At 43.8% G+C, this 24,444-nt stretch overlaps 1 protein-coding gene across 1 annotated transcript in view; it reads left to right on the forward strand.

Annotated features, from left to right (window-relative positions):
- The window catches only part of LOC147101901 (glutamate receptor ionotropic, NMDA 1), a 130,313-nt gene that overhangs the window by 39,172 nt on the left and 66,697 nt on the right, over positions 1-24,444 (forward strand). Inside the window, exons 7-12 of the mRNA XM_085965920.1 lie at positions 2,903-3,067; positions 12,106-12,224; positions 13,865-13,977; positions 14,874-15,022; positions 16,154-16,311; positions 24,211-24,372. Of these exons, the coding sequence (XP_085822046.1) occupies positions 2,903-3,067; positions 12,106-12,224; positions 13,865-13,977; positions 14,874-15,022; positions 16,154-16,311; positions 24,211-24,372 (866 nt within the window). The remainder of the gene's footprint in view (positions 1-2,902; positions 3,068-12,105; positions 12,225-13,864; positions 13,978-14,873; positions 15,023-16,153; positions 16,312-24,210; positions 24,373-24,444) is intronic.

Genomic DNA, 24,444 nt, shown 5'->3' on the forward strand with positions numbered 1-24,444 from the left:
AGGGGGAGGGGGACTGAGCCCCAGTCTGAAGGGGGGGAGGGGGACTGAGCCCCAGTCTGAAGGGGGGGAGGGGGACTGAGCCCCAGTCTGAAGGGGGGGAGGGGGACTGAGCCCCAGTCTGAAGGGGGGAGGGGGACTGAGCCCCAGACTGAAGGGGGAGGGGGACTGAGCCCCAGTCTGAAGAGGGGGAGGGGGGGACTGAGCCCCAGTCTGAAGGGGGGAGGGGGACTGAGCCCCAGACTGAAGGGGGAGGGGGACTGAGCCCCAGTCTGAAGGGGGGAGGGGGGGACTGAGCCCCAGTCTGAAGAGGGGGAGGGGGACTGAGCCCCAGTCTGAAGGGGGGGAGGGGGACTGAGCCCCAGTCTGAAGGGGGGAGGGGGACTGAGCCCCAGACTGAAGGGGGAGGGGGACTGAGCCCCAGTCTGAAGGGGGGAGGGGGGGACTGAGCCCCAGTCTGAAGAGGGGGAGGGGGACTGAGCCCCAGTCTGAAGGGGGGGAGGGGGACTGAGCCCCAGTCTGAAGGGGGGAGGGGGACTGAGCCCCAGTCTGAAGGGGGGAGGGGGACTGAGCCCCAGTCTGAAGGGGGGAGGGGGACTGAGCCATTATTTGAGCTTTATTGTTTACCGCATTTTGATTTTGGTACATCTGTTGATAAAGGAGATTTTCCTATGATGTGGGGCCATATTGCCTTTCTCATAAACGCCTCTCATCCAACAAATTACTGCATGGGGTGGTTAGTTTGCACACAGCAATATCCCACAAACAGCACTGGGATGAACTGCCAATTAATTTGTTTTTGATTGTGTTGGTTGACTGAGGAATGCTGGCCTGGGCACAACAGGAGCTCTCTGTTCTTCCGATACTGGTGTGGGGTCGTTAACATTGCCCCAAATCAACAGGTCAGATTAGCACCTCTAATGATGCAGCCTTTCCTTCATACTGCACTGGAGAGTCAGCCTAGATTATGAAAAGAAAGACTTACATTTCTATAGCGCCTTTCACGACCACCGGATGTCCCACAGCGCTTTACAGCCAATGAAGTACTTTTTTGAAGTGTAGTCCTGTTGTAATATGGGAAACGCGGCAGCCAATTTGCGCACAGCAAGCTCCCACAAACAGCAATGTGAAAATGACCAGATAATCTGTTTTTGTTATGTTGATTGAGGGATAAATATTGGCCAGGACGCCTGGGATAACTCCCCTGCTCTTCTTCAAAATATTGCCGTGGGATCTTTTACGTCCACCTGAGAGAGCAGCCGTGGCCTCGGTTTAACGTCTCATCTGAAAGACGGCACCTCCGACAGTGCAGCAGTCCCTCAGTGCTGCACTGGAGTGTCAGCCTAGATTATGCACTCAAGTCCCAGAGTGGGGCTGGAGTCAACAACATTCTGACTCAGAGGTGAACTGAGCCAAGCTGACAGTTAGTATGCTTCTCTCTTTGAACTTCTGCATTGAAGAAGTGTTCCAGGCACCCGCAGTGTCCGGGAGAGAGATCCGTGGACAGATGAGGAGGTTTCTGTTTAATACAGAGTTTCGATGTGTCGATGAAGAGTTCTTGTATTCCCTCCATAAACACAGCATTGCAAAAATTCAGCACTAGCAATTCTTAGGATGCTGTTCTTGTCTCGATCTTATGGAGGATTGACAACGTGATTACAGGAAACTTTGTGTTATCCAAAGGCTAAGTGTCCGGCAAGCTCGAGCCACCGGCAAAAATCAGGAGCTGTTTTGTTAGGTTTTTTTTCTTCTCGTAGGTTTTTTTTCTTCTCGTGGCTTTTTTTTCAACAGTCAGGCTCTGCAAAGTCTCTCTGAAGCTGTTGCTAAGCTACAGAGATGCTTCCAAGGTACGGGCCGACTGTTTAGAAGCTGTTGCTAAGCAACAGTGTTTGTTGCCAGATACGGAGATGAAAAGCTCCGTATGCTTCAACATTAACACTGGCGTGTCCGGCAGTTTTGAGGGAACGGCAACAGCTCGGTCCCGTCGGTGTCGGATAGCACAAAGTTTCCTCTGCATCTTTGTGAGGCTCTGGGGTGTGGGGCAAGCTATGTTCATCAAGTCCACTGGCCTGTAATCGAGTCCAGGGGCAAGAGCCTGGCTTTCTCTGCAACCTGCCAAACCCATGTAGTTGGGGCTTTTGTGCCACTTTGGGACAAAAAGCCAGCAAGCAGCACAGTGAACCGACTGTCCCAAGCTGCTGCTTCAGTTTATCCAAACCACTGCCCGTGCAGTAACCTGGGCTTGTGCATGGAGCAACCTTACTGGGGGATGTAGAAAATGTGGCCAGTAAGTCCGAATTAAAGGGATATGTGCAATTAAAGGTAAGACATGGGGGACATATTGTTTCTCTTGACCAATTAATTTTAGATATCTGTGAGCGTGGCCAAGACTTGGGGCAGGGGAGGGGGAGAAGGAGTTGTGGTAGTCATAAAAAGCCAATGTGGAGGCACAAATCAGATCCAGTGGGCAAGTAACAGAGCGGCATTCTCCGCCCCATCCCCCACCCGCCCCCACGCTGCCCTTTGAACTCTGATAAAATGGACACTCAGCCGCGGGAGCTGGGTGTTTGAGGGGAGTGGTGCTATTTTGTACTCAGGGCACCGTCCCTAGAGGGCAGCAGAGCACCATTCTTGACAGCAGGTAGTCACCGGGCCCAACACTATGCATTACCTGCAGGACCTGTCAACAAATGCAGAAAAAGATGCTACACTTAAAATAATCCTTTTTTAAAACTAAGATGAAGGAGCAGAATGTTTGTAACTGAAGTCAGCGAGGTAGTTTGCAAAGGCGGGTTGGGAGGGACCGGTGTTGGTGAGAACCTGTTTCTCGTGTTGTCAGCTCTCGCTCCTGATTTCTGTGCCACTAATGTTTCAGAATGCTCATGGATGTTTTAACAATTTCCAGGTGAATAACAGCAATAAGAAGGAATGGAACGGGATGATGGGGGAGCTGCTGAGCGGGCACGGTGACATGATTGTTGCCCCTCTCACTATCAATAATGAGCGAGCTCAGTATATTGAATTCTCCAAACCTTACAAGTACCAAGGACTCACCATTCTAGTGAAGAAGGTATCGATCCAGCCATTTGGTCATCCAGCTATCTAGTCATCCAGCCATCCAGCCATTTGGTCATCCAGCAATGTAATCATGCAGCCGTCTAGTCATCCTGCCATTCAGCCATCCAGGTGCTTCACTATATCCACAACAGCCAAGTGAGGAGGCTTTCTCCTCTCTGCAGAAGGGGTTAGGCTGCCACAGCGGAAAGCTTCAAACTAAATGTTGGTTGACTAATAGAAATAAGAACTGTGAATGTCAGAACTCTAAAATAAAAGCAAAGTACTGGTAATACATCAGCTCATGAAAAGAGAAAAGACAGGTTAGCCTTTCAGGTAGTAATATTTTGCCAAAACTCTAAAACGGAAGGCAGGATAGAGACGGCTCTTGGACACCATCCAGCGCTTACCAGCTTTTTAAAATTGTATTTATAGGCAGTTAAACTCATCAGCTGTCTCTTTGTATCAGTAACTGTGTTAAATGCGCTGCTGTTACTTGTACTCCGCTCCCTCCTAATCTAGGGTTACCAACTCTGGAGGTTTCATCACCTGACCTCCTACCTCCAACCGCCCGCCCCCGCCATTGGTTGCCTGACAGGTCCATCTGTCCTGACGTGGGCCTCAGCTATTTACAATTTATATCAATGACTTAGATGAAGGGGCCGAGTGCAATGCATCCAGGTTTACTGACGATAAAAAGCTAGGTGGGAAAATAAGCTGTGAGGAGGGCGCAAGGAACCTGCAAAGGGATATAGACAGGTTAAGTGAGTGGGCAAGAAGATGGCAGATGGAGTATAATGTGGGGAAGTGTGTATCCATTTTGGTAGGAAGAACGGAAAAACAGAATTTTTTTTAAAGGTGAGAAAGTACAGAGGGACCTGGTGTCCTTGTACACAAATCACTGTAAGTTAACATGCAGGTACAGCAAGCAATTAGGAAAGCAAATAATATGTTAGCCTTCATTACAAAAGTTTTGGAGTATAAGAGTAAGGAAATCTTACTGCAATTATATCAGGCCTTGGTGAGACCACACCTGGAGTATTGTGTACAGTTTTCGTCTTCTTACCTAAGGAAGGATATACTTACCATAGAGGGAGTGCAACGAAGGTTCACCAGACTGGTTCCTGGGATTGGGGGATTGTCCTATGAGGAGAGATTGAGTAGACTAGGCCTATATTCTCTGGAGTTTAGAAGAATGAGAAGTGATCTCATTGAAACATATAATATTCTTACAGGGCTTGACAGAGTAGATGCAGGGAGGATGTTCCCCCTGGCTGGGGAGTCTAGAACCAGGGGTCACAGTCTCAGAATAAGGGGTCGGCCATTTAGGACTGAGATGAGGGGAAATTTCTTCACTCAGAGGCTGTTGAATCTTTAGAATTCTCTACCCCAGAGGGCTGTGGAGGCTCAGTCGTTGAGTATGTTCAAGACAGAGATCGATAGATTTTTGGGTACTTGGGAAATCAAGAGATATAGGGATAGTGCAGGAAAGTGAGGTAGAAGATCAGCCATGAGCTTATTGAATGGCGGAGCAGGCTCGAGGGGCCGAATGGCCGGCTCCTGCTCCTATATCTTATGTTCTTATCTTCACAGAGCACCGCCTTCTCCCATCAAACAGACTCCTCGTTATCCAATTGGGTGATTCTTGACTGCCAGCAAATCAGGCTCTGATTTTATTTATACCCCTATGATTTGCCCGATTGCTGGCAGCAGTGTCTGGGAGATTAATCTTTAATTCCTGGAACTCCAGGACAATCCGGGAGGATTCGCAGCCTCTCCTACTTTTCACCCTTCCTTTTCTGATAAAGGGTTGCTTTCAGATGCTGTGCATTTCCAGCATGTTCTGTTGTTGCTTGACCAATGTCAGGCTTAATGAGAGACAGGAACACCAGTTAATGAGACAAGGATGGCAGTTAATGAATGATATGGACACTAGTTAATGACAGATGAGCAGCAGTTATTGAGACAGATATACCAGTTAATGTGAGAGAGCGATACCAGTTCATGAGTGCTCCAGATACCAGTTAATGAAGGAAAGGGATTCCAGTTAGTGATAGACTGGGATATCAGTTAAAGTTAATGAGAAAGAGCGATACCAGTTACTGAGAGTGAGAGAGATACTAGTTAATGAGAGAGAGAGATACCAGTTAATGAGAGAGAGAGATACCAGTTAATGAGAGAGAGAGATACCAGTTAATGAGAGATACTAGTTAATGAGAGCGAGATATACTAGTTAATGAGAGAGAGAGATACTAGTTGAGAGAGAGGTACTAGTTAATGAGAGAGATACTAGTTAATGAGAGAGAGATACTAGTTAATGAGAGCGAGAGATACCAGTTAATGAGAGAGAGAGATACTAGTTAATGACAGAGAGATACTAGTTAATGAGAGAGAGAGATACTAGTTAATGAGTGAGAGAGATATTAGTTAATGAGAGAGATACTAGTTAATGAGAGAGATACTAGTTAATGATAGAGAGATACCAGTTAATGAGAGAGAGATACCATTTAATGAGAGAGAGAGATACTAGTTAATGAGAGAGAGATACTAGTTAATGAGAGAGAGATAGTTAATGAGAGAGAGAGATACTAGTTAATGAGAGAGAGATACTAGTTAATGAGAGAGAGAGTTACTAGTTAATGAGAGAGAGATACTAGTTAATGAGAGAGATACTAGTTAATAAGAGTGAGAGAGAGATATCAGTTAATGAAACAGAGAGAGATACTAGTTAATGAGGGAGAGATGAGAGAGAGAGATACTAGTTAATGAGAGAGAGTGATACTAGTTAATGAGAGAGAGATACCAGTTAATGAGAGAGAGAGATACTAGTTAATGAGAGAGAGAGATACTAGTTAATGAGAGAGAGATACTAGTTAATGAGAGAGAGATACCAGTTAATGAGAGAGAGATACTAGTTAATGATAGAGAGAGATACTAGTTAATGAGAGAGAGAGAGAGACTAGTTACTGAGAGAGAGATACCAGTTAATGAGAGAGAGATACTAGTTAATGATAGAGAGATACTAGTTAATGAGAGAGAGAGATACTAGTTAATGAGAGAGATACTAGTTAATGAGAGAGAAATACCAGTTAATGAGAGAGAGAGATACTAGTTAATGAGAGAGAGATACTAGTTAATGAGAGAGAGATACTAGTTAATGAGAGAGAGATACCAGCTAATGAGAGAGAGATACTAGTTAATGAGAGAGCGATACCAGTTAATGAGAGAGAGATACTAGTTAATGAGAGAGAGATACTAGTTAATGAGAGAGAGAGATACTAGTTAATGAGAGAGATACTAGTTAATGAGAGAGATACTAGTTAATGAGAAAGAGATACCAGTTAATGAGAGAGAGATACCAGTTAATGAGAGAGAGAGAGATATTAGTTAATGAGAGAGAGATACTAGTTAATGAGAGGGAGATACTAGTTAATGAGAGGGAGATACTAGTTAATGAGAGAGAGATACTAGTTAATGAGAGAGAGAGATACTAGTTAATGAGAGAGAGAGATACTAGTTAATGAGAGAGATACTAGTTAATGAGAGAAAGATACCAGTTAATGAGAGAGAGATACCAGTTAATGAGAGAGAGAGATATTAGTTAATGAGAGAGAGAGATACTAGTTAATGAGAGAGAGATACCAGTTAATGAGAGAGAGATACTAGTTAATGAGAGAGAGATACTAGTTAATGAGAGAGAGAGATACTAGTTAATGAGAGAGAGAGATACTAGTTAATGAGAGAGAGATACCAGTTAATGAGAGAGAGATACTAGTTAATGAGAGAGAGATACTAGTTAATGAGAGAGAGATACCAGTTAATGAGAGAGAGATACCAGTTAATGAGAGAGAGATACCAGTTAATGAGAGAGAGAGATATTAGTTAATGAGAGAGAGATACTAGTTAATGAGAGGGAGATACTAGTTAATGAGAGAGAGATACCAGTTAATGATAGAGATACTAGTTAATGAGAGAGAGAGAGACTAGTTAATGAGAGAGAGATACTATTTAATGAGAGAGAGATACCAGTTAATGAGAGAGATACTAGTTAATGAGAGAGAGATACTAGTTAATGAGAGACAGATACCAGTTAATGAGAGAGAGACATATTAGTTACTGAGAGAGAGAGATACTAGTTAATGATAGAGAGAGATATTAGTTAATGAGAGAGAGAGATACTAGTTAATGAGAGAGAGATACCAGTTAATGAGAGAGAGATACTAGTTAATGAGAGAGAGATACTAGTTAATGAGAGAGAGAGATACTAGTTAATGAGAGAGAGATACTAGTTAATGAGAGAGAGAGATACTAGTTAATGAGAGAGATACTAGTTAATGAGAGAGATACTAGTTAATGAGAAAGAGATACCAGTTAATGAGAGAGAGATACCAGTTAATGAGAGAGAGAGAGATATTAGTTAATGAGAGAGAGATACTAGTTAATGAGAGGGAGATACTAGTTAATGAGAGGGAGATACTAGTTAATGAGAGAGAGATACTAGTTAATGAGAGAGAGAGATACTAGTTAATGAGAGAGAGAGATACTAGTTAATGAGAGAGATACTAGTTAATGAGAGAAAGATACCAGTTAATGAGAGAGAGATACCAGTTAATGAGAGAGAGAGATATTAGTTAATGAGAGAGAGAGATACTAGTTAATGAGAGAGAGATACCAGTTAATGAGAGAGAGATACTAGTTAATGAGAGAGAGATACTAGTTAATGAGAGAGAGAGATACTAGTTAATGAGAGAGAGAGATACTAGTTAATGAGAGAGAGATACCAGTTAATGAGAGAGAGATACTAGTTAATGAGAGAGAGATACTAGTTAATGAGAGAGAGATACCAGTTAATGAGAGAGAGATACCAGTTAATGAGAGAGAGATACCAGTTAATGAGAGAGAGAGATATTAGTTAATGAGAGAGAGATACTAGTTAATGAGAGGGAGATACTAGTTAATGAGAGAGAGATACCAGTTAATGATAGAGATACTAGTTAATGAGAGAGAGAGAGACTAGTTAATGAGAGAGAGATACTATTTAATGAGAGAGAGATACCAGTTAATGAGAGAGATACTAGTTAATGAGAGAGAGATACTAGTTAATGAGAGACAGATACCAGTTAATGAGAGAGAGACATATTAGTTACTGAGAGAGAGAGATACTAGTTAATGATAGAGAGAGATATTAGTTAATGAGAGAGAGAGATACTAGTTAATGAGAGAGAGATACCAGTTAATGAGAGAGAGATACTAGTTAATGAGAGAGAGATACTAGTTAATGAGAGAGAGAGATACTAGTTAATGAGAGAGAGAGATACTAGTTAATGAGAGAGAGATACCAGTTAATGAGAGAGAGATACTAGTTAATGAGAGAGAGATACTAGTTAATGAGAGAGAGATACCAGTTAATGAGAGAGAGATACCAGTTAATGAGAGAGAGATACCAGTTAATGAGAGAGAGAGATATTAGTTAATGAGAGAGAGATACTAGTTAATGAGAGGGAGATACTAGTTAATGAGAGAGAGATACCAGTTAATGAGAGAGATACTAGTTAATGAGAGAGAGAGAGACTAGTTAATGAGAGAGAGATACTAGTTAATGAGAGAGAGATACTAGTTAATGAGAGAGAGATACCAGTTAATGAGAGAGATACCAGTTAATGAGAGAGAGATACCAGTTAATGAGAGAGAGAGATATTAGTTAATGAGAGAGAGATACTAGTTAATGAGAGGGAGATACTAGTTAATGAGAGAGAGATACCAGTTAATGAGAGAGATACTAGTTAATGAGAGAGAGATACTAGTTAATGAGAGAGAGATACTAGTTAATGAGAGAGAGAGATACTAGTTAATGAGAGAGAGATACCAGTTAATGAGAGAGAGAGATACTAGTTAATGAGAGAGAGATACTAGTTAGTGAGAGAGAGAGATACTAGTTAATGAGAGAGAGATACTAGTTAATGAGAGAGAGATACTAGTTAATGAGAGATACTAGTTAATGAGAGAGATATACCAGTTAATGAGAGCAAGAGATACTAGTTAATGATAGAGAGAGATACTAGTTAATGATAGAGAGAGATACTAGTTAATGAGAGAGAGATACCAGTTAATGAGAGAGAGATACTAGTTAATGAGAGAGAGATACTAGTTAATGAGAGAGAGATACAAGTTAATGAGAGAGAGACATATTAGTTACTGAGAGAGAGAGATACTAGTTAATGATAGAGAGAGATATTAGTTAATGAGAGAGAGAGATACTAGTTAATGAGAGAGAGATACCAGTTAATGAGAGAGAGATACTAGTTAATGAGAGAGAGATACTAGTTAATGAGAGAGAGAGATACTAGTTAATGAGAGAGAGAGATACTAGTTAATGAGAGAGAGATACCAGTTAATGAGAGAGAGATACTAGTTAATGAGAGAGAGATACTAGTTAATGAGAGAGAGATACCAGTTAATGAGAGAGAGATACCAGTTAATGAGAGAGAGATACCAGTTAATGAGAGAGAGAGATATTAGTTAATGAGAGAGAGATACTAGTTAATGAGAGGGAGATACTAGTTAATGAGAGAGAGATACCAGTTAATGAGAGAGATACTAGTTAATGAGAGAGAGAGAGACTAGTTAATGAGAGAGAGATACTAGTTAATGAGAGAGAGATACTAGTTAATGAGAGAGATACCAGTTAATGAGAGAGAGATACCAGTTAATGAGAGAGAGAGATATTAGTTAATGAGAGAGAGATACTAGTTAATGAGAGGGAGATACTAGTTAATGAGAGAGAGATACCAGTTAATGAGAGAGATACTAGTTAATGAGAGAGAGATACTAGTTAATGAGAGAGAGATACTAGTTAATGAGAGAGAGAGATACTAGTTAATGAGAGAGAGATACCAGTTAATGAGAGAGAGAGATACTAGTTAATGAGAGAGAGATACTAGTTAGTGAGAGAGAGAGATACTAGTTAATGAGAGAGAGATACTAGTTAATGAGAGAGAGATACTAGTTAATGAGAGATACTAGTTAATGAGAGAGATATACCAGTTAATGAGAGCAAGAGATACTAGTTAATGATAGAGAGAGATACTAGTTAATGATAGAGAGAGATACTAGTTAATGAGAGAGATACTAGTTAATGAGAGAGAGAGATACTAGTTAATGAGAGTGAAATACTAGTTAATGAGAGAGAGAGACTAGTTAATGAGAGAGAGAGATACTAGTTAATGAGAGTGAAATACTAGTTAATGAGAGAGAGACTAGTTAATGAGAGAGAGAGATACTAGTTAATGAGAGAGAGATACTAGTTAATGAGTGAGAGATACTAGTTAATGAGAGAGAGATACTAGTTAATGAGAGAGAGAGATACTAGTTAATGAGAGAGAGATACTAGTTAATGAGAGAGATACTAGTTAATGATAGAGAGATACCAGTTAATGAGAGAGATACCAGTTAATGAGAGAGAGAGATACTAGTTAATGAGAGAGAGAGATACTAGTTAATGAGAGAGAGATGCTAGTTAATGAGAGAGAGAGAGATACTAGTTAATGAGAGAGAGAGATACTAGTTAATGAGAGAGAGATACCAGTTAGAGAGAGAGATACTAGTTAATGAGAGAGAGAGATACTAGTTAATGAGAGTGAGATACTAGTTAATGAGAGAGAGATGCCAGTTAATGAGAGAGAGAGATACTAGTTAATGAGAGAGAGATACCAGTTAATGAGAGAGAGAGATACTAGTTAATGGGAGAGAGATACTGGTTAATGAGAGAGAGATACTAGTTAATGAGAGAGAGAGATACTAGTTAATGAGAGAGAGAGATACTAGTTAATGAGAGATGCTAGTTAATGAGAGAGATACCAGTTAATGAGAGAGAGATACCAGTTAATGAGAGAGAGAGATACTAGTTAATGAGAGAGATACTAGTTAATGAGAGAGAGATACCAGTTAATGAGAGAGAGAGATACTAGTTAATGAGAGAGAGATACTAGTTAATGAGAGAGAGATACTAGTTAATGAGAGAGAGATATACTAGTTAATGAGAGAGAGATACCAGTTAATGAGAGAGAGATACTAGTTAATGAGAAAGAGCTACCAGGTCACGAGAAAGACAGAGAGAAAGAAATCCATTAATGAGAGAGAGAGATACTAGTTAATGAGAGAGAGAGATACTAGTTAATGAGAGAGAGATACTAGTTATGAGAGGGAGATACCAGTTAATGAGAGAGAGAAATACTAGTTAATGAGAGAGAGAGATACTAGTTAATGAGAGAGACATATTAGTTAATGAGAGAGAGAGATACTAGTTAATGAGAGAGAGAGATACTAGTTAATGAGAGAGAGAGATACTAGTTAGAGAGAGATACTAGTTAATGAGAGAGAGATACTAGTTAATGAGCGAGAGATACCAGTTAATGAGAGAGAGAGACACAAGTTAATGAGAGAGAGATACTAGTTAATGAGAGAGATACCAGTTAATGAGAGAGAGAGACACTAGTTAATGAGAGAGAGATACTAGTTAATGAGAGAGATACCAGTTAATGAGAGAGAGAGATACTAGTTAATGAGAGAGAGATACTAGTTAATGAGAGAGAGATACTTGATAATGAGAATGAGCTACCAGTTCACAAGAAAGACAGAGAGAAAGAAATCCATTAATGAGCGAGAGAAAGATACTAGTTAATGAGAGAGAGATACCAGATAATCCGAGAGAGAGAAAGATACCAGTTAATGAGATAGGAAAGCCAGTTAGTGATAGGCGGAGATACCAGTTAATGAGATAGGAAAGCCAGTTAGTGATAGGCGGAGATCCCAGTTAATGAGTGGTTTGGAGGCCTGTTATCCTCTTGGATAGAAGAGGGTGCCAGGCACAGGGAGGGAAAGTACAATGAAGCCTTGTGGAAAGGGGGAGCTCTACAGCGACAGAGGAAATGTCGGGTTATTATGTAGTTTCCCAGAGCTGCACTGATTCCATTCCATGTCATTTGCATATCCTGCTGTAAAAGGGGGGCCCACCTTATGCGCACTGACTGCACTGTTTCTGCTTCTGATACACAGGAAATTCCCCGCAGTACCCTGGACTCATTCATGCAGCCATTTCAGAGCACACTGTGGCTGCTGGTGGGCCTCTCCGTCCACGTGGTGGCAGTGATGCTTTATCTCTTGGACAGATTCAGGTTTGTGGCGTCTTACTCGATATCACTCCTACTTTTCCTTGCTTTAGCTGAGAGGAGAGGATCCCTGAATTTCTGTGGTCGATGTTACTAATACAGATTGACATTCAGGCTGTAAGCAGGGCCAGTTTGATAGGTGTGAAATTATTTACCCTTGCTCCACTAAGCATCTTGTCTAACAACAAGTCTGACAATAAGGAAGTGGTAGACTTGTTAAGTCAATACTGTGTATGTTTTCACAGTGGAGTAAGAGCACAAAATATCAGCGTGCAAAGAAATGGAAAAATAAGTCAAGGGGAGTCATTTAGTGGATTTACTATAAAAAAAATTAAAATTGGTAATGGAGAAAATAATGAGACTTAAGATATACAAATCTCTAGGACCTGATGGACTTCCAGAAGGCATTTGATAAGGTACTGCACAAGAGATATTAGCAAAAATGAAAAGCTGCCTGGGCATGTATGCTATCAGGCACGTGTGTAGTCATTTGAGCAGCGTGGCTGGATGATATGGATGTATAGTCACCATTGAGACAGCTCAATCTATGTCAGCTCCTGCCATGCTCCTGCTGATGGGCAGTCGCTCTCAGATAACTGCATGAATGCTGGGAATATTCAGCAGGTCAGGCAGCATCTGTGGAGAAAGAAACAGAGTTAACGTTTCAGGTCAATGACCTTTCATCAGAACTGGAAGAAGTTAGAGATGTAACAGTTTTTAAGCAAGTGCAGAGGCAGGGAAAGTGGGGAGGAGAGGAAAGAACCAAGGGGAAGGTCTGTGATAGGGTGGAAGGCAGGAGAGATTAAATGACAAAAGGTATGATGGTGCAAGGTGAAAGGAGATGGTAATGGGACAAGACAGCAAACAAAAGATGGGTCTAGAGGAGGTGTAAATGGTAACATCAGAACCATTGCTACCCCACTTTAGGAAAAATGCTGGGAAATTCCTCTCCAATCACCAAAAGCAATCAAACAAGTTCCAGGAGACTAACGTAAACAATATCACTAATTACAACCAATCTTCATCTACCTTCTGTAGCTTGTGATGTCCTTCACTCTCAGAAACTCGTCCAGTTCTCTTTTGAAGGCCAGTAGTGACTCCATACATACGGCACGTCTGGCAACCTGTCCCAGTGGCCCATGACCCTGTGGGAAAATAAATATCTCCTGGCATCAAACCAAACCCTGTGTTTTCCTATTTTATATTGATGACTCCTAGGCCACCCCTTCCCACCTGGAACCCTCCCACTCTGTGATCAGGATTCTGCCCCCCCCCCGCTGCCCCTGCACTTAGCTTGAAGAGGGCTGAGGTGGCCTGATGTTGGCCAGCTTTAATCCGGTAAGCTGCACCCGAACAGCCATTTGCCGCCCTGCAGCGCGACAGTCTGAGGTAAATGAGGCCAGTGCCTCTTCCCCGGTTGGTTGCCCAAAAGTCAAAATCGACCACTCCTATTTTACTGGAAAGTGTTGGTTATTGTCACAGCTGTGTAGCTAGTATCTTTGTGCCATTAATTTCCAGTCTTTCATCCTGTGTAGAAGGACTCCATCCTTTGAAGGGGACCTGTGAAGGGTAGTCCTTTGCTGTAATATAAACAGGCAGCCCATGGATTCCTGGGGGTTGTAACATCTGAAACTTCTTTCTTTCAGTCCCTTTGGGCGATTTAAAGTGAACAGTGAGGAGGAGGAGGAAGATGCCCTGACCCTATCTTCGGCCATGTGGTTCTCCTGGGGAGTACTGTTGAATTCTGGAATTGGAGAAGGTGAGAGATAGGAAGACCGGGTACCTGCAGTGTGTGGAGTCTCATGCCCATGGGCTTCAGCTCAGCATTTGAGTCCAGATGTTGTAACTGATTTACGTCAAGCCATTAGTGTTAGAACAGCAAGTAAACAGTGACAATGTGAATATCCCTTACACTGCCGAATAAACAGAAACTATGAACAGTCACGCAGTAAGTAACCCTTACCTTGCTGAATAAACAGTGACCTGACTTTAAAATGGGGACTGACATACATTTGTATATCTTGGTCCAGTTATCCATTCTGTCTAACCCTGTCTCATTTGAAGACTACACTTGGTCTTGACTCCCTCTGTACAAAGCCATGGGAGATTGACTTGTTAAATAAATCCTATCCAATTCTCAGGTGATTACCACTCACAGTTCACTTATAATGAAGCACACCTTTCTAAAAGACCACTTACAGTCAAGTGTAAGGCTGTGGACGCTAAGACAATTGGAGCTTTCAAGACGGAGATGGATAGATTTGTGCTAGGTCAGGGTATAAAGGGATATGGGGCAAAGGCAGGTAAATGGAGTTGAGATGCAGTCCAGACATGATCTAATTGAATCCTGGAGCAGGCTCGGGGAGCCGAATAGCCTTCTCCTGTTGCTAATATTCTTATGGCTGCTCCTAAGCTGGAAGGCACACACACGCCAAGAGAGGGGGGACTGTACCATTAGCTCAGGAGAAGCCCAGGGTTTCTTGTGCAGAACTGATTTTATACGGTGTTCTCACAGGAATGCCCTGGAATCTGGGAAAACTGGCTAAAAAGTGGGAAGTAAATGACCTAAGCAGCACAGAGGGGGTGCAGTGTGTGTGAAATGGTAAGGAACAAAGTTGCTAATCTCTAACGTGCCTCTCCAATCTATGCTTCCAGGGGCTCCAAGAAGTTTTTCCGCTCGAATCTTGGGCATGGTTTGGGCCGGATTCGCTATGATTATCGTTGCCTCATACACTGCTAACCTGGCAGCTTTCCTGGTGTTGGACAGACCCGAGGAGCGGATTACCGGAATCAACGACCCCAGGGTAAATCTTGTACTCTAATATCACTGCTCTAAGGGCAGAACAACAGGCGGCCCCTATGATATGGCACATCGCAGACCCTACACCGCAAGATCTAACAATTATCACACACTTGAGTTGCATCGGCTTGCGTCTGCTGTTGAGCAGAGCTTTATGCAACACATCTTGTAATTCAGTCATAGAGGTCACCACTTCTAAATTGTGGCCACACAACTATCTGCCCATTAATGCTAACATTTCTCACATTTCCACATTCAAATCCGGGATCACATTTCACCACTGGTGTAGCAGCAGTTCCAGAAGTGGATATCCTCTACATCATATAAGACATGTCTTTTTTTTGGAATTGGAGGAAGTCTGGGGAATGCTTTTCCAGAAAATGTTGCTTTTTCACATATGATTTGGAGCATATTTTAATAGTTTGGAGTAGACTTTTTATAAACATTTCTGATGCACACATACTTCATTAGAGTGAATGAGTTGGGCAGAAAGCAACTGTATAAGTGAATCATGCACATTGTGGCAATCCCCTGTTCTCCTTGACTCCTCTTTCGACAGGTTTCTTACTGTACCACTATACTTTTATGAGCCTAGTGTTAGCCACAGTAACAACAAACACTTATAAAGTTCATATAATGTTCATACAACATTCATACAATGTTCCTTTGTCTGCAATTTTAATTTTCTTGTTATTCTGAACTTTATTGTGGTAGGAAGATTAAACAAAACCTCTATTAAAATTGCTTTTTAAGAATGATAAAAAGGTACAGTGGTGTAAGCTTTATGTATTAGTGTTCAGGGCGTGACAAATTAAACTGTGCAGCCCTTCCCCCAGGAATACTTGTACTAGCATGCGGAAAGCTGAAACCATTTGGTAGGATATGTAAACACTGCCTGCCAGAGCAGCATTCCCACACTCAAATCTGGAACTGCGTTCCTAACTCCTATTGGAGATGGCGAGGTAGATTTTGAATGGAAATGTAATCCGTGTGGTTTCTATAACGAGCAGCTGATCAACAACAGCGGGTTTACACCTGGGCGGCCGGTTGAAAATCTACCCCATTATTTCCACGCATTGTGAATGGGGGGCAACACTCCGAACACTTATAACCCATCTTTGTGTTTTGCTTACAGCTTCGAAATCCTTCAGATAAGTTCATCTATGCTACAGTGAAGCAGAGCTCTGTGGATATTTATTTCCGGCGGCAGGTGGAGCTCAGCACCATGTACCGCCACATGGAGAAGCACAATTACGAGAATGCAGCTGATGCTATCCAGGCCGTGCGAGACGGGTAATAATCTCACAACAAGCTCTGGGACATCACCCTCCTCACACTGCTCCTGGAATGGGTCATTCTGTAGAAGGATACAAAATAATGGGACTTTGCAGAGCACAAAGTCCCACGTTCAAATTCTGGGCTTTAATGAGTTAACTGATCTCAAACAGAGCAACATTGGTGTTGCTACAATTTGCTTTAGCAGCCAGGGCTAATGAGATAAATATCAGCCAGGGTCTCCAGCCAACAAATGGATATGGTTAGGCTTGGTTATGGTGACCTCCATGGTCAAATAGCCTGAAGGCACTCACTGTCTAAAACTCACATATTAAAACATTGGGGCACTTGGGTGAGATTCTGGAGGGCTGCTGGTATGGTGCCTGTGGTTAATGCAGCAAATGCTGTGAGTGCAGTGGATACTGCAGTGCATGCTATATAGATAATGCAGCAAATTCTGTGGGTGTTGCAGTGGGTGACGCAGTGGTCAATACAGTGCAAGTTGAGGGTGATGCAGTGGCGTTGTGGGTGATGCACTGGTTAATGCAGTGCATGTTGTGGGTGATGCACTGGTTAATGCAGTGCATGTTGCGGGTGATGCACTGGTTAATGCAGTGCATGTTGCGGGTGATGCACTGGTTAATGCAGTGCGTGTTGCGGGTGATGCACTGGTTAATACAGTGCATGTTGTGGGTGATGCACTGGTTAATGCAGTGCGTGTTGTGGGTGATGCACTGGTTAACGCAGTGCGTGTTGTGGGTGATGCACTGGTTAATACAATGCATGTTGTGGGTGATGCACTGGTTAATGCAGTGCACATTGTGGGTCTGAGCTATACAGCCCAGGAAGATCCCAGATTCAATCTTGGGTTGTTAACGTTAGCTGATCACAGCTTTTGCAGCAATTGGGCACATGATTGACTTCAGCATCACTGGGCTAGTGAAGGGGGAAAAATCAACCAAGGCTCCCACTCCTGATCACTAGCCAGTGAAGCCTGATGGAAAAGCTACTGTGTTGATGTCAGATGAGAACAAAAAATATTAAAGCCTAGACAGGCCTTGTCCTGTGTACAACTGGAGTACTACAACAACAACAAAAACGTGTATTTATATAGCGCCTTTAACATAGTAAAACGTCCCAAGAGCGTTTACAAACACAATTTATCACCAAGTCACATGAGGAGATATTAGGGCAGATGACCAAAATCTTGGTCAAAGAGGTAGGGGGGAATTTTCCAGGGGTTCAGCAGTGGTGGGTCGGGTGCTAAAATATTTTTTTTTGACAGCGGGTCGGGACCCCACTGTCAACCCGCCACCACGCGCCTTTCCCAAATGTTGGGTCTGTCAGCGCTGAGCAGACCTGACACGCAGCGATGGGGGAGGCAATTCAGGTCATTATGACTTTGTTAACAGAGCATTAAGAACTATTTTCAGCTCACCTTCAGAGTTTACTAGGTCACCCATGGGGTCCACGCTGCTCGGGGATCACGTCAGTTAAGCAGGGCAGGAGTTGAATGGTCATGGAATCATCTCATTACTTGACAGCAGCAAATTTGATATAAAAGCTCCCATCTCACAGCTGTTCACTTTCCAAGCTCAGAAGCTGTTGCTTACTGCATTTGGAAGACAGATTGAGCTTTATGCAGGTTGCAAGTGTTTGGAGCAAACTCTCTATCCAGTGCTACCTCATTGGGCCAACCTCTCTCACTATTGACAGATCGTTTCTGTTATCTCAAGTTCACCTGCCATCCATTCCATCAGCATCGGTGCCCTTGAAACTATCTCACCTTGGTCCTCAGAATCGGACTACGATCAGCCCCAACACCAGCAGCACCAGGCACACCAGCAGCACCAACAACAACACCAACCTTCTCCGCAATCAACTGATGCTGCACAGGGCATCAGCACCCGGCCACATTGCTGCCCGGGAGGCCAGGTATGGCCTCAGAATGGCCAGATTTACTTCACTTGATGCTGTACACCCTGGCTGCCACATGATGCGCCAGATTGGCACCACCCCACACCAACGCCATAAAGAATCCCTACAATGCCTAAGCCATTCCTTTCGCACTCATCACCATTGCGGGGTTACCGTTATGTCTCACCATTTACTGCAACTCACTAAGCCACTTCCAAAGGTGCACACAAATCTGTCCAAGAACACAATGTGTTCAAAATAAAGGCTTCAATGTTTGACACCACATTAACAGGAACTTTACATGAACATTGCATAAAACACCCAAGCGCTTACCCTTGTGTGTTGTTAGTTGGTATGATTGCATTAGGATGAGGATGAGGGTGAGTGTGAGGGGTGGCTAGTGAGATGGGGAAGTGATAATGTAGATAGAGATGGGTGGAGGTGCAAGGTAAGTTGGTGTGTGTAAGGGTGTGTAGGAGTAAGGTAGGGAAGGCAGAGTGATGGGGATGTGGTGAGTGGCACAGCAGGATGAGGTTGAGTGTGGCTTTGTACTAACATTTCATGATGTACTGAGATCATTGAAAGGTTTGTGCCACGGCAGCCTGGTCCTTCTGACGACATCCCTGCTTGTGTCCTCCTGTGCAAAGTGCAACCAGGCTGCGTTGGTCTCCTGGGGAGGTCTCTTCCGCCCATGTGAAGGGAAGATGGACCTCCCTGCGTGCTGTGACTCCCTCCATAAGCATATGGAGGGAGTCATGGGAGAGCCTGGGTGCAGCCCTGCGCCTTTGTGCAGTCATTGTCAGTGTTTGCAGCACCTCAATGCTGTAGAACACTGACAGCAAAAATGTCAAAATAAATTTGTTCATAGTCCCTTTAAGGAAACCGGCTGATGGCGCGTCATCAAATTACATCATCAGACCCGCTTCCTTCAATTGGCCGGCGAACACGCTGGGTGGACTTAACAAGCCCAATCAGGGGAAAATCATTTTGGACAGCAGGCTGGAGCCAACAGTGAGGCCGAGCCTCGCCACCGACATCGCCCACCACGGGCCCACCGAGGTTGGTAAAATCCAGCCCATAGGCTTAAAGAAGCGTCTTAAAGAAGGAAAGAGAGGTAGAGAGGCGGAGCTAGGTTTAGGGAGGGAATTCCAGAGCTTAGGGCCTTGGCAGCTGAAGGCACGGCCACCAATGGTGGAGCGATTAAAATCAGGGATGCTCAAGAGGCCAGAGTTAAAGGAGCGCAGATATCTTGGTGGGTTGAGGGGCTGGAGGAGATTACAGAGAAAGGGAGGGGCAAGGCCATGGAGGGATTTGAAAACAAGGATGAGACTTTTAAAACCAAGGCGTTGCTTAACCTGGAGCCAATGTAGGTCAGCGAGCACAGGGGTGATGGGTGACCGGGACTTGGTGCGAGTTAGGACACGGGCAGCTGTGTTTTGGATGACCTCAAGTTTATGTAGGGTAGAACGTGGGAGGCCAGCCAGGAGTGTGTTGGAATAGTCAAGTCTAGAGGTAACAAAGGCATGGATGAGGGTTTCAGCAGCAGATGAGCTGAGGCAGGGGCAGAGTCAGGCAATGTTACGGAGGTGGAAATAGGCAGTCTTAGTTATGGAGCAGATATGTGGTCGGATGCTCATCTTATGGTCAGATATGACAGAGGTTGTGAACAGTCTGGTTCAGCCTCAGACAGATGTTAGGGAGAGGGATTGAGTCAGTGGCTAGGGAGCGGAGTTTGTGGTGGGGACCAAAAACAATGGTTTAGATCTTCCCAATATTTGGAGGAAATTTCTTCTCATCCAGTACTGGAGCAGTCTGACAATTTAGAGACTGTGGAGGGGTCGAGAGAAGTGGTGGTGAGGTAGAACTGGGTGTCGTCAGCGTACATGTGGAAACTGACGCTGTGTTTTCAGATGATGTCACCGAGGGGCAACATGTAGATGAGGAATAGGAGGGGGCCAAGGATAGATCCTTGGGGGACACCAGAGGTAACAATGTGGGAATGGGAAGAGAAGCTGTAGTGTCCGTGTGTTGATAAAGACACTGAAGACAGGAGTTGGTTCATAGGCATTTACTAAGCAAAGTCTGGGGGGGGGGTTCTAAAGGATATACACAATACACAGGCTTATATAGCCCAAGTGGCAATTACCGGCATTACGCACACCTGGGGTTCTTAAAGGCACATACACCACAATTCCTCCCCTTTTAGCTAACCAGTACATCATATTTTAAGTAATTATTAATTACATGTTATATGCAAAATAATATACATTGCTGTAATTAATTAATTATAAGTTAGTCTCTCAGGAGGCTTCCTGACTCGGTCCGGATAACGCCTCAGGGGTGTAGTAGTTTCTGGTGGTGTAGTAGGTTCTTCTGGCAAGGCTGATTCAGCTTGAATGCCAGTGTCGGGTTCATCGGGTTCCAGTATCACCGGATCGGAGGTAGATATGGGTATCTCTACTTCATCGTTAGATGTATAGAGTGGTGGTGTAGGTTGTCCCTTTTCGGATGGCTTTATGATTTGGTCAGCATGGCGCCTGATTATGCTTTCTCCGATGTCCACGGTATACATCAGTGGTCCTAGTCGTGTGCAGATAGTTCCAGGCTGCCATTTCTCGGTACGGTAGTCCCGGGCCAAAACTTGTTGACCTATCTGGAAGGTTCTAGTTGGCCTTTCATTCATGCCTTGAAACTGCCGGTTCTCCACATCCCTTCTGATGTTGGGCTTGACCAAATCCAGCCGGCATCTTAGGTTTCTATTGAAGAACATCATGGCGGGAGTTTGGTTGGTCACCATATGTGTTGCATTCCTGTATGCGAATAAGAAGTTATCCACCTTGTGATGAAGTTTTATGTCTTCATTACCCATGGCCTTTATGGCCTTCTTGAAGGTCTGGACAAACCTTTCAGCCAATCCATTGGTGGTGGGATGGTATGGGGTGGACGTGTAGTGCTTTACCCCATTGTTTTTTAAGAACTTTCTGAATTCTTCGGACACAAATTGTGGTCCATTATCAGAACATATCTGTTCCGGCAGCCCATTCCTGGCAAATATGGTCCTTAATACTGTGATTGTTTTTTCCGTGGTGGTGGAGGACATCTTTATTACCTCCGGCCACTTGGAGTGTGCATCAACCGCGATTAAGAACATCAAGTCCATAAATGGACCAGCAAAGTCGATGTGCACCCTTTGCCAGGGAGATGAGGGCCACTCCCATGGATGTAGAGGGGCCTGTGATGGAGCGTTTTGGACCTTCTGGCATCCTAGGCAGCTCTTGGTCATGTCTTCGATGTCTCCATCGATACCTGGCCACCATACAAACGCCCTAGCTAGGTTCTTCATTTTCACTCTACTCAGATACCCCTCGTGAAGCTCCTTTGGCACTTTATCCTGGAGTTTGGGTGGAATCACCACTCTGGATCCACACATCAAGGTTCCTCGGCACACTGACAGCTGTTCTCTTCTTTGCGAGAATGCTGGCAACAGTGGTTCGCCATGTGCTGGCCATCCCTTCACTGTTAAATCCTAGACCCGTGAGAGAGTCGGGTAATTTCTTGTCTCCCTTTCAATGGCAGAATTTGTCACTGGTAGACATTCCACTATGGTAGAGTGGAATATCTCTACTGGGTCTACTGTAGGTACCTCTTCTATCGTTGGCAACGGTAGGCTCTTCTGGTCTTCGGAGCTACTGTCCGTCATCATTTGTACCTTCCTGTACTTTTCTTTATTGATTTTTTGTTTTCTGTCAGTGGATTTATTTTGTCCAGATTGGCATACCCGTGCAATGTGTCCAATCTTCCCGCATTGCCTGCATGCTTTGTCCTTGAACCAGCAGTCCCTCTGGTTATGGGTGGATCTGCCGCAGTGATAACATCTTCCGAACCCTTGTGTCATTTCATGGGTGCCGAAGTCCTGTATCTTTTGTTGTATCTCTGCAGCTCCTTTTGCTGCTGCTTCGTATGATACAGCCATACTGAAAGCTTTGTCCAATGTTAAATCTTTTTCAGAAAGCAGCCTTTTTTGTGTTCCTTCACTTAAGAGACCGCAAATGAATTTGTCTCGAAGATAATCTGATAGTCCTGCCCCGAATTGGCAGTACTTTGATAGCTTTCTTAATTCGGTTAGGTAATCAGCGTTACTTTCATTCTTGTGTTGATTTCTCTTGAAGAACTTGAATCGTTCCGCTATCAGCAGCGGTGTTGGGTTTAAGTGCTCTTGCAGGGTATCAACAATTTCTTTAAAATTCTTGTCCTTTGGTTTGGCTGGAGTGATTAAGTTTCGTAACAGCCCGTATGTCTTTGCGCCCATTAAGTTCAGAAGTACTGAAGCTTTTTTTTCCATCTTCTATTCCATTTGCAGTGCAATATACCTCTACTCTTTCCACGTATGTGGTCCAATCCTCTATTTCGCTATCAAAAGCATCAATATTACCAGATTTAGGCATTTCAGAAAAGATATGGCGCTTCCCACGCTTTTTTTTTCTGTAGCAAAGATATGGCGCTTCCCACGCTTTCCCGCCGCTGCTGCCGATAACAACGCTGTTTTACTGCGGTTTCCGTTTATTCACTGTTGGAGACTCATTCCCGCCGGAGGTCTGAACGCTGACCTGCTTGCCGCGCCGGCCGTCTCCAGAGTGCTCCCTCCCAGTCCGTTATTGCTTGCCTCCGATTTCGCTGCCTGTCTCAGCTGTAGAGCCAGCCGCTGGAGCCCCAGCCTGACGCCCAGGAAGGATTAGCGCAGTACCTGCCACCAGCTTGGCCAGCTGGTGAAACCACAGTTTCTCTCACTTCCTTGAGTCTTCTGGACGCCCGAGGAATCGATGTCCTTGAGGTGCTGCCGAATTGCAGGTAAGTCCGTTTCCACTTCGTCACCACTGTGGTGTCCGTGTGTTGATAAAGACACTGAAGACAGGAGTTGGTTCATATGTATTTACTCAGCAAAGTCTGGGGGGGTTCTAAAGGATATACACAATACACAGGCTTATATAGCCCAAGTGGCAATTACCGGCATTACACACACCTGGGGTTCTTAAAGGCACACACACCACAGAAGCCATTGCAGGTGATTCTCTGGCTATGATTAGACAACTCTCATATCCATAAGCATGAGGGTCTGAAACCCAAGCAGGCCTCTTCCTGTATATGAAAAAAGAGACAGAAAGACTTGCATTTCTATAGCGCCTTTCACGACCTCAGGACGTCCCAAAGCCAGTTAAGTACTTTTTATGTGTAGTCACTGTTGTAATGTAGGAAACACGACAGCCAATTTACGCACAGCAAGCTCCCGCAAACAGCAATGTGATAATGACCAGATAATCTGTTATTTTTAGTGATGTTGGTTGAGGGATCAATATTGTCCAGAACACCAACATTAACTAGTTACATTGAAATCTATTCCACTTTTCTGCTACTATATGAAAAAAAATCATATCTTCCAGTCGCGGCTTACCCATTTTGTTAAAATTCTACAGAGTGAAAAGGTCACAACAAATGTTGATACCTGGGCATTGCCCAGAATTCCTGCTGCAATTTAGGAGATTGGACACTCTCCACTGAGTTCCCTGTACCAACAAGGTGACCCTCCAGCCTGCCCCATTTAACACTCTTCAGTCTGGGTTGGGTGGAATTTCTGGCAGGACTTTGTGAGAAAAGATTGGATTCTTATGTACAGATAGCAGCAGACAGGAGGTCAGAGGGGGAGGATTCCCGATTATAGCCTGTATATCACAGCACAGCATCAAGCAATGATGCTCAGTGTTGTAAAGTAGCATTGGAAGCTTTTGATGGCTAAATCCAGTCACAGAACAGCCAAGACATAAAATTAATTTGGGCCGTGTTTGGTACAGATGCTTTTGCTGCAGTCCTGCAAGTGTTTTGGTGGTATGGCGGTGTCCATGGGGCTGTTTCACTATTCAGATCCTTTAATAGACATAGCAGCAGGCAGGAGGTCAGACAAGCAAGATTCCAGACTGTTGCTCATCAGAGTCTGTTTTATTCCAGAAAACTGCACGCATTCATCTGGGACTCAGCTGTTCTGGAGTTTGAGGCCTCCCAGAAGTGTGATCTCATCACCACAGGCGAGCTGTTCTTTCGATCAGGGTTCGGTATTGGAATGAGAAAGGATAGTCCATGGAAACAGGCCGTGTCACTCGCTATACTGAGGTAAGGACGTACTTCGCTGTGGTAGCATTCTTATAACCAGGCCTATGACTGCACCTTCTACCTCCTGAAAAA

This window comes from Somniosus microcephalus, chromosome 23 (genome assembly GCF_052327205.1).
Source record: "Somniosus microcephalus isolate GS21.2 chromosome 23, FLI_Smic_1.0, whole genome shotgun sequence".
NCBI lineage: Eukaryota > Metazoa > Chordata > Chondrichthyes > Squaliformes > Somniosidae > Somniosus > Somniosus microcephalus.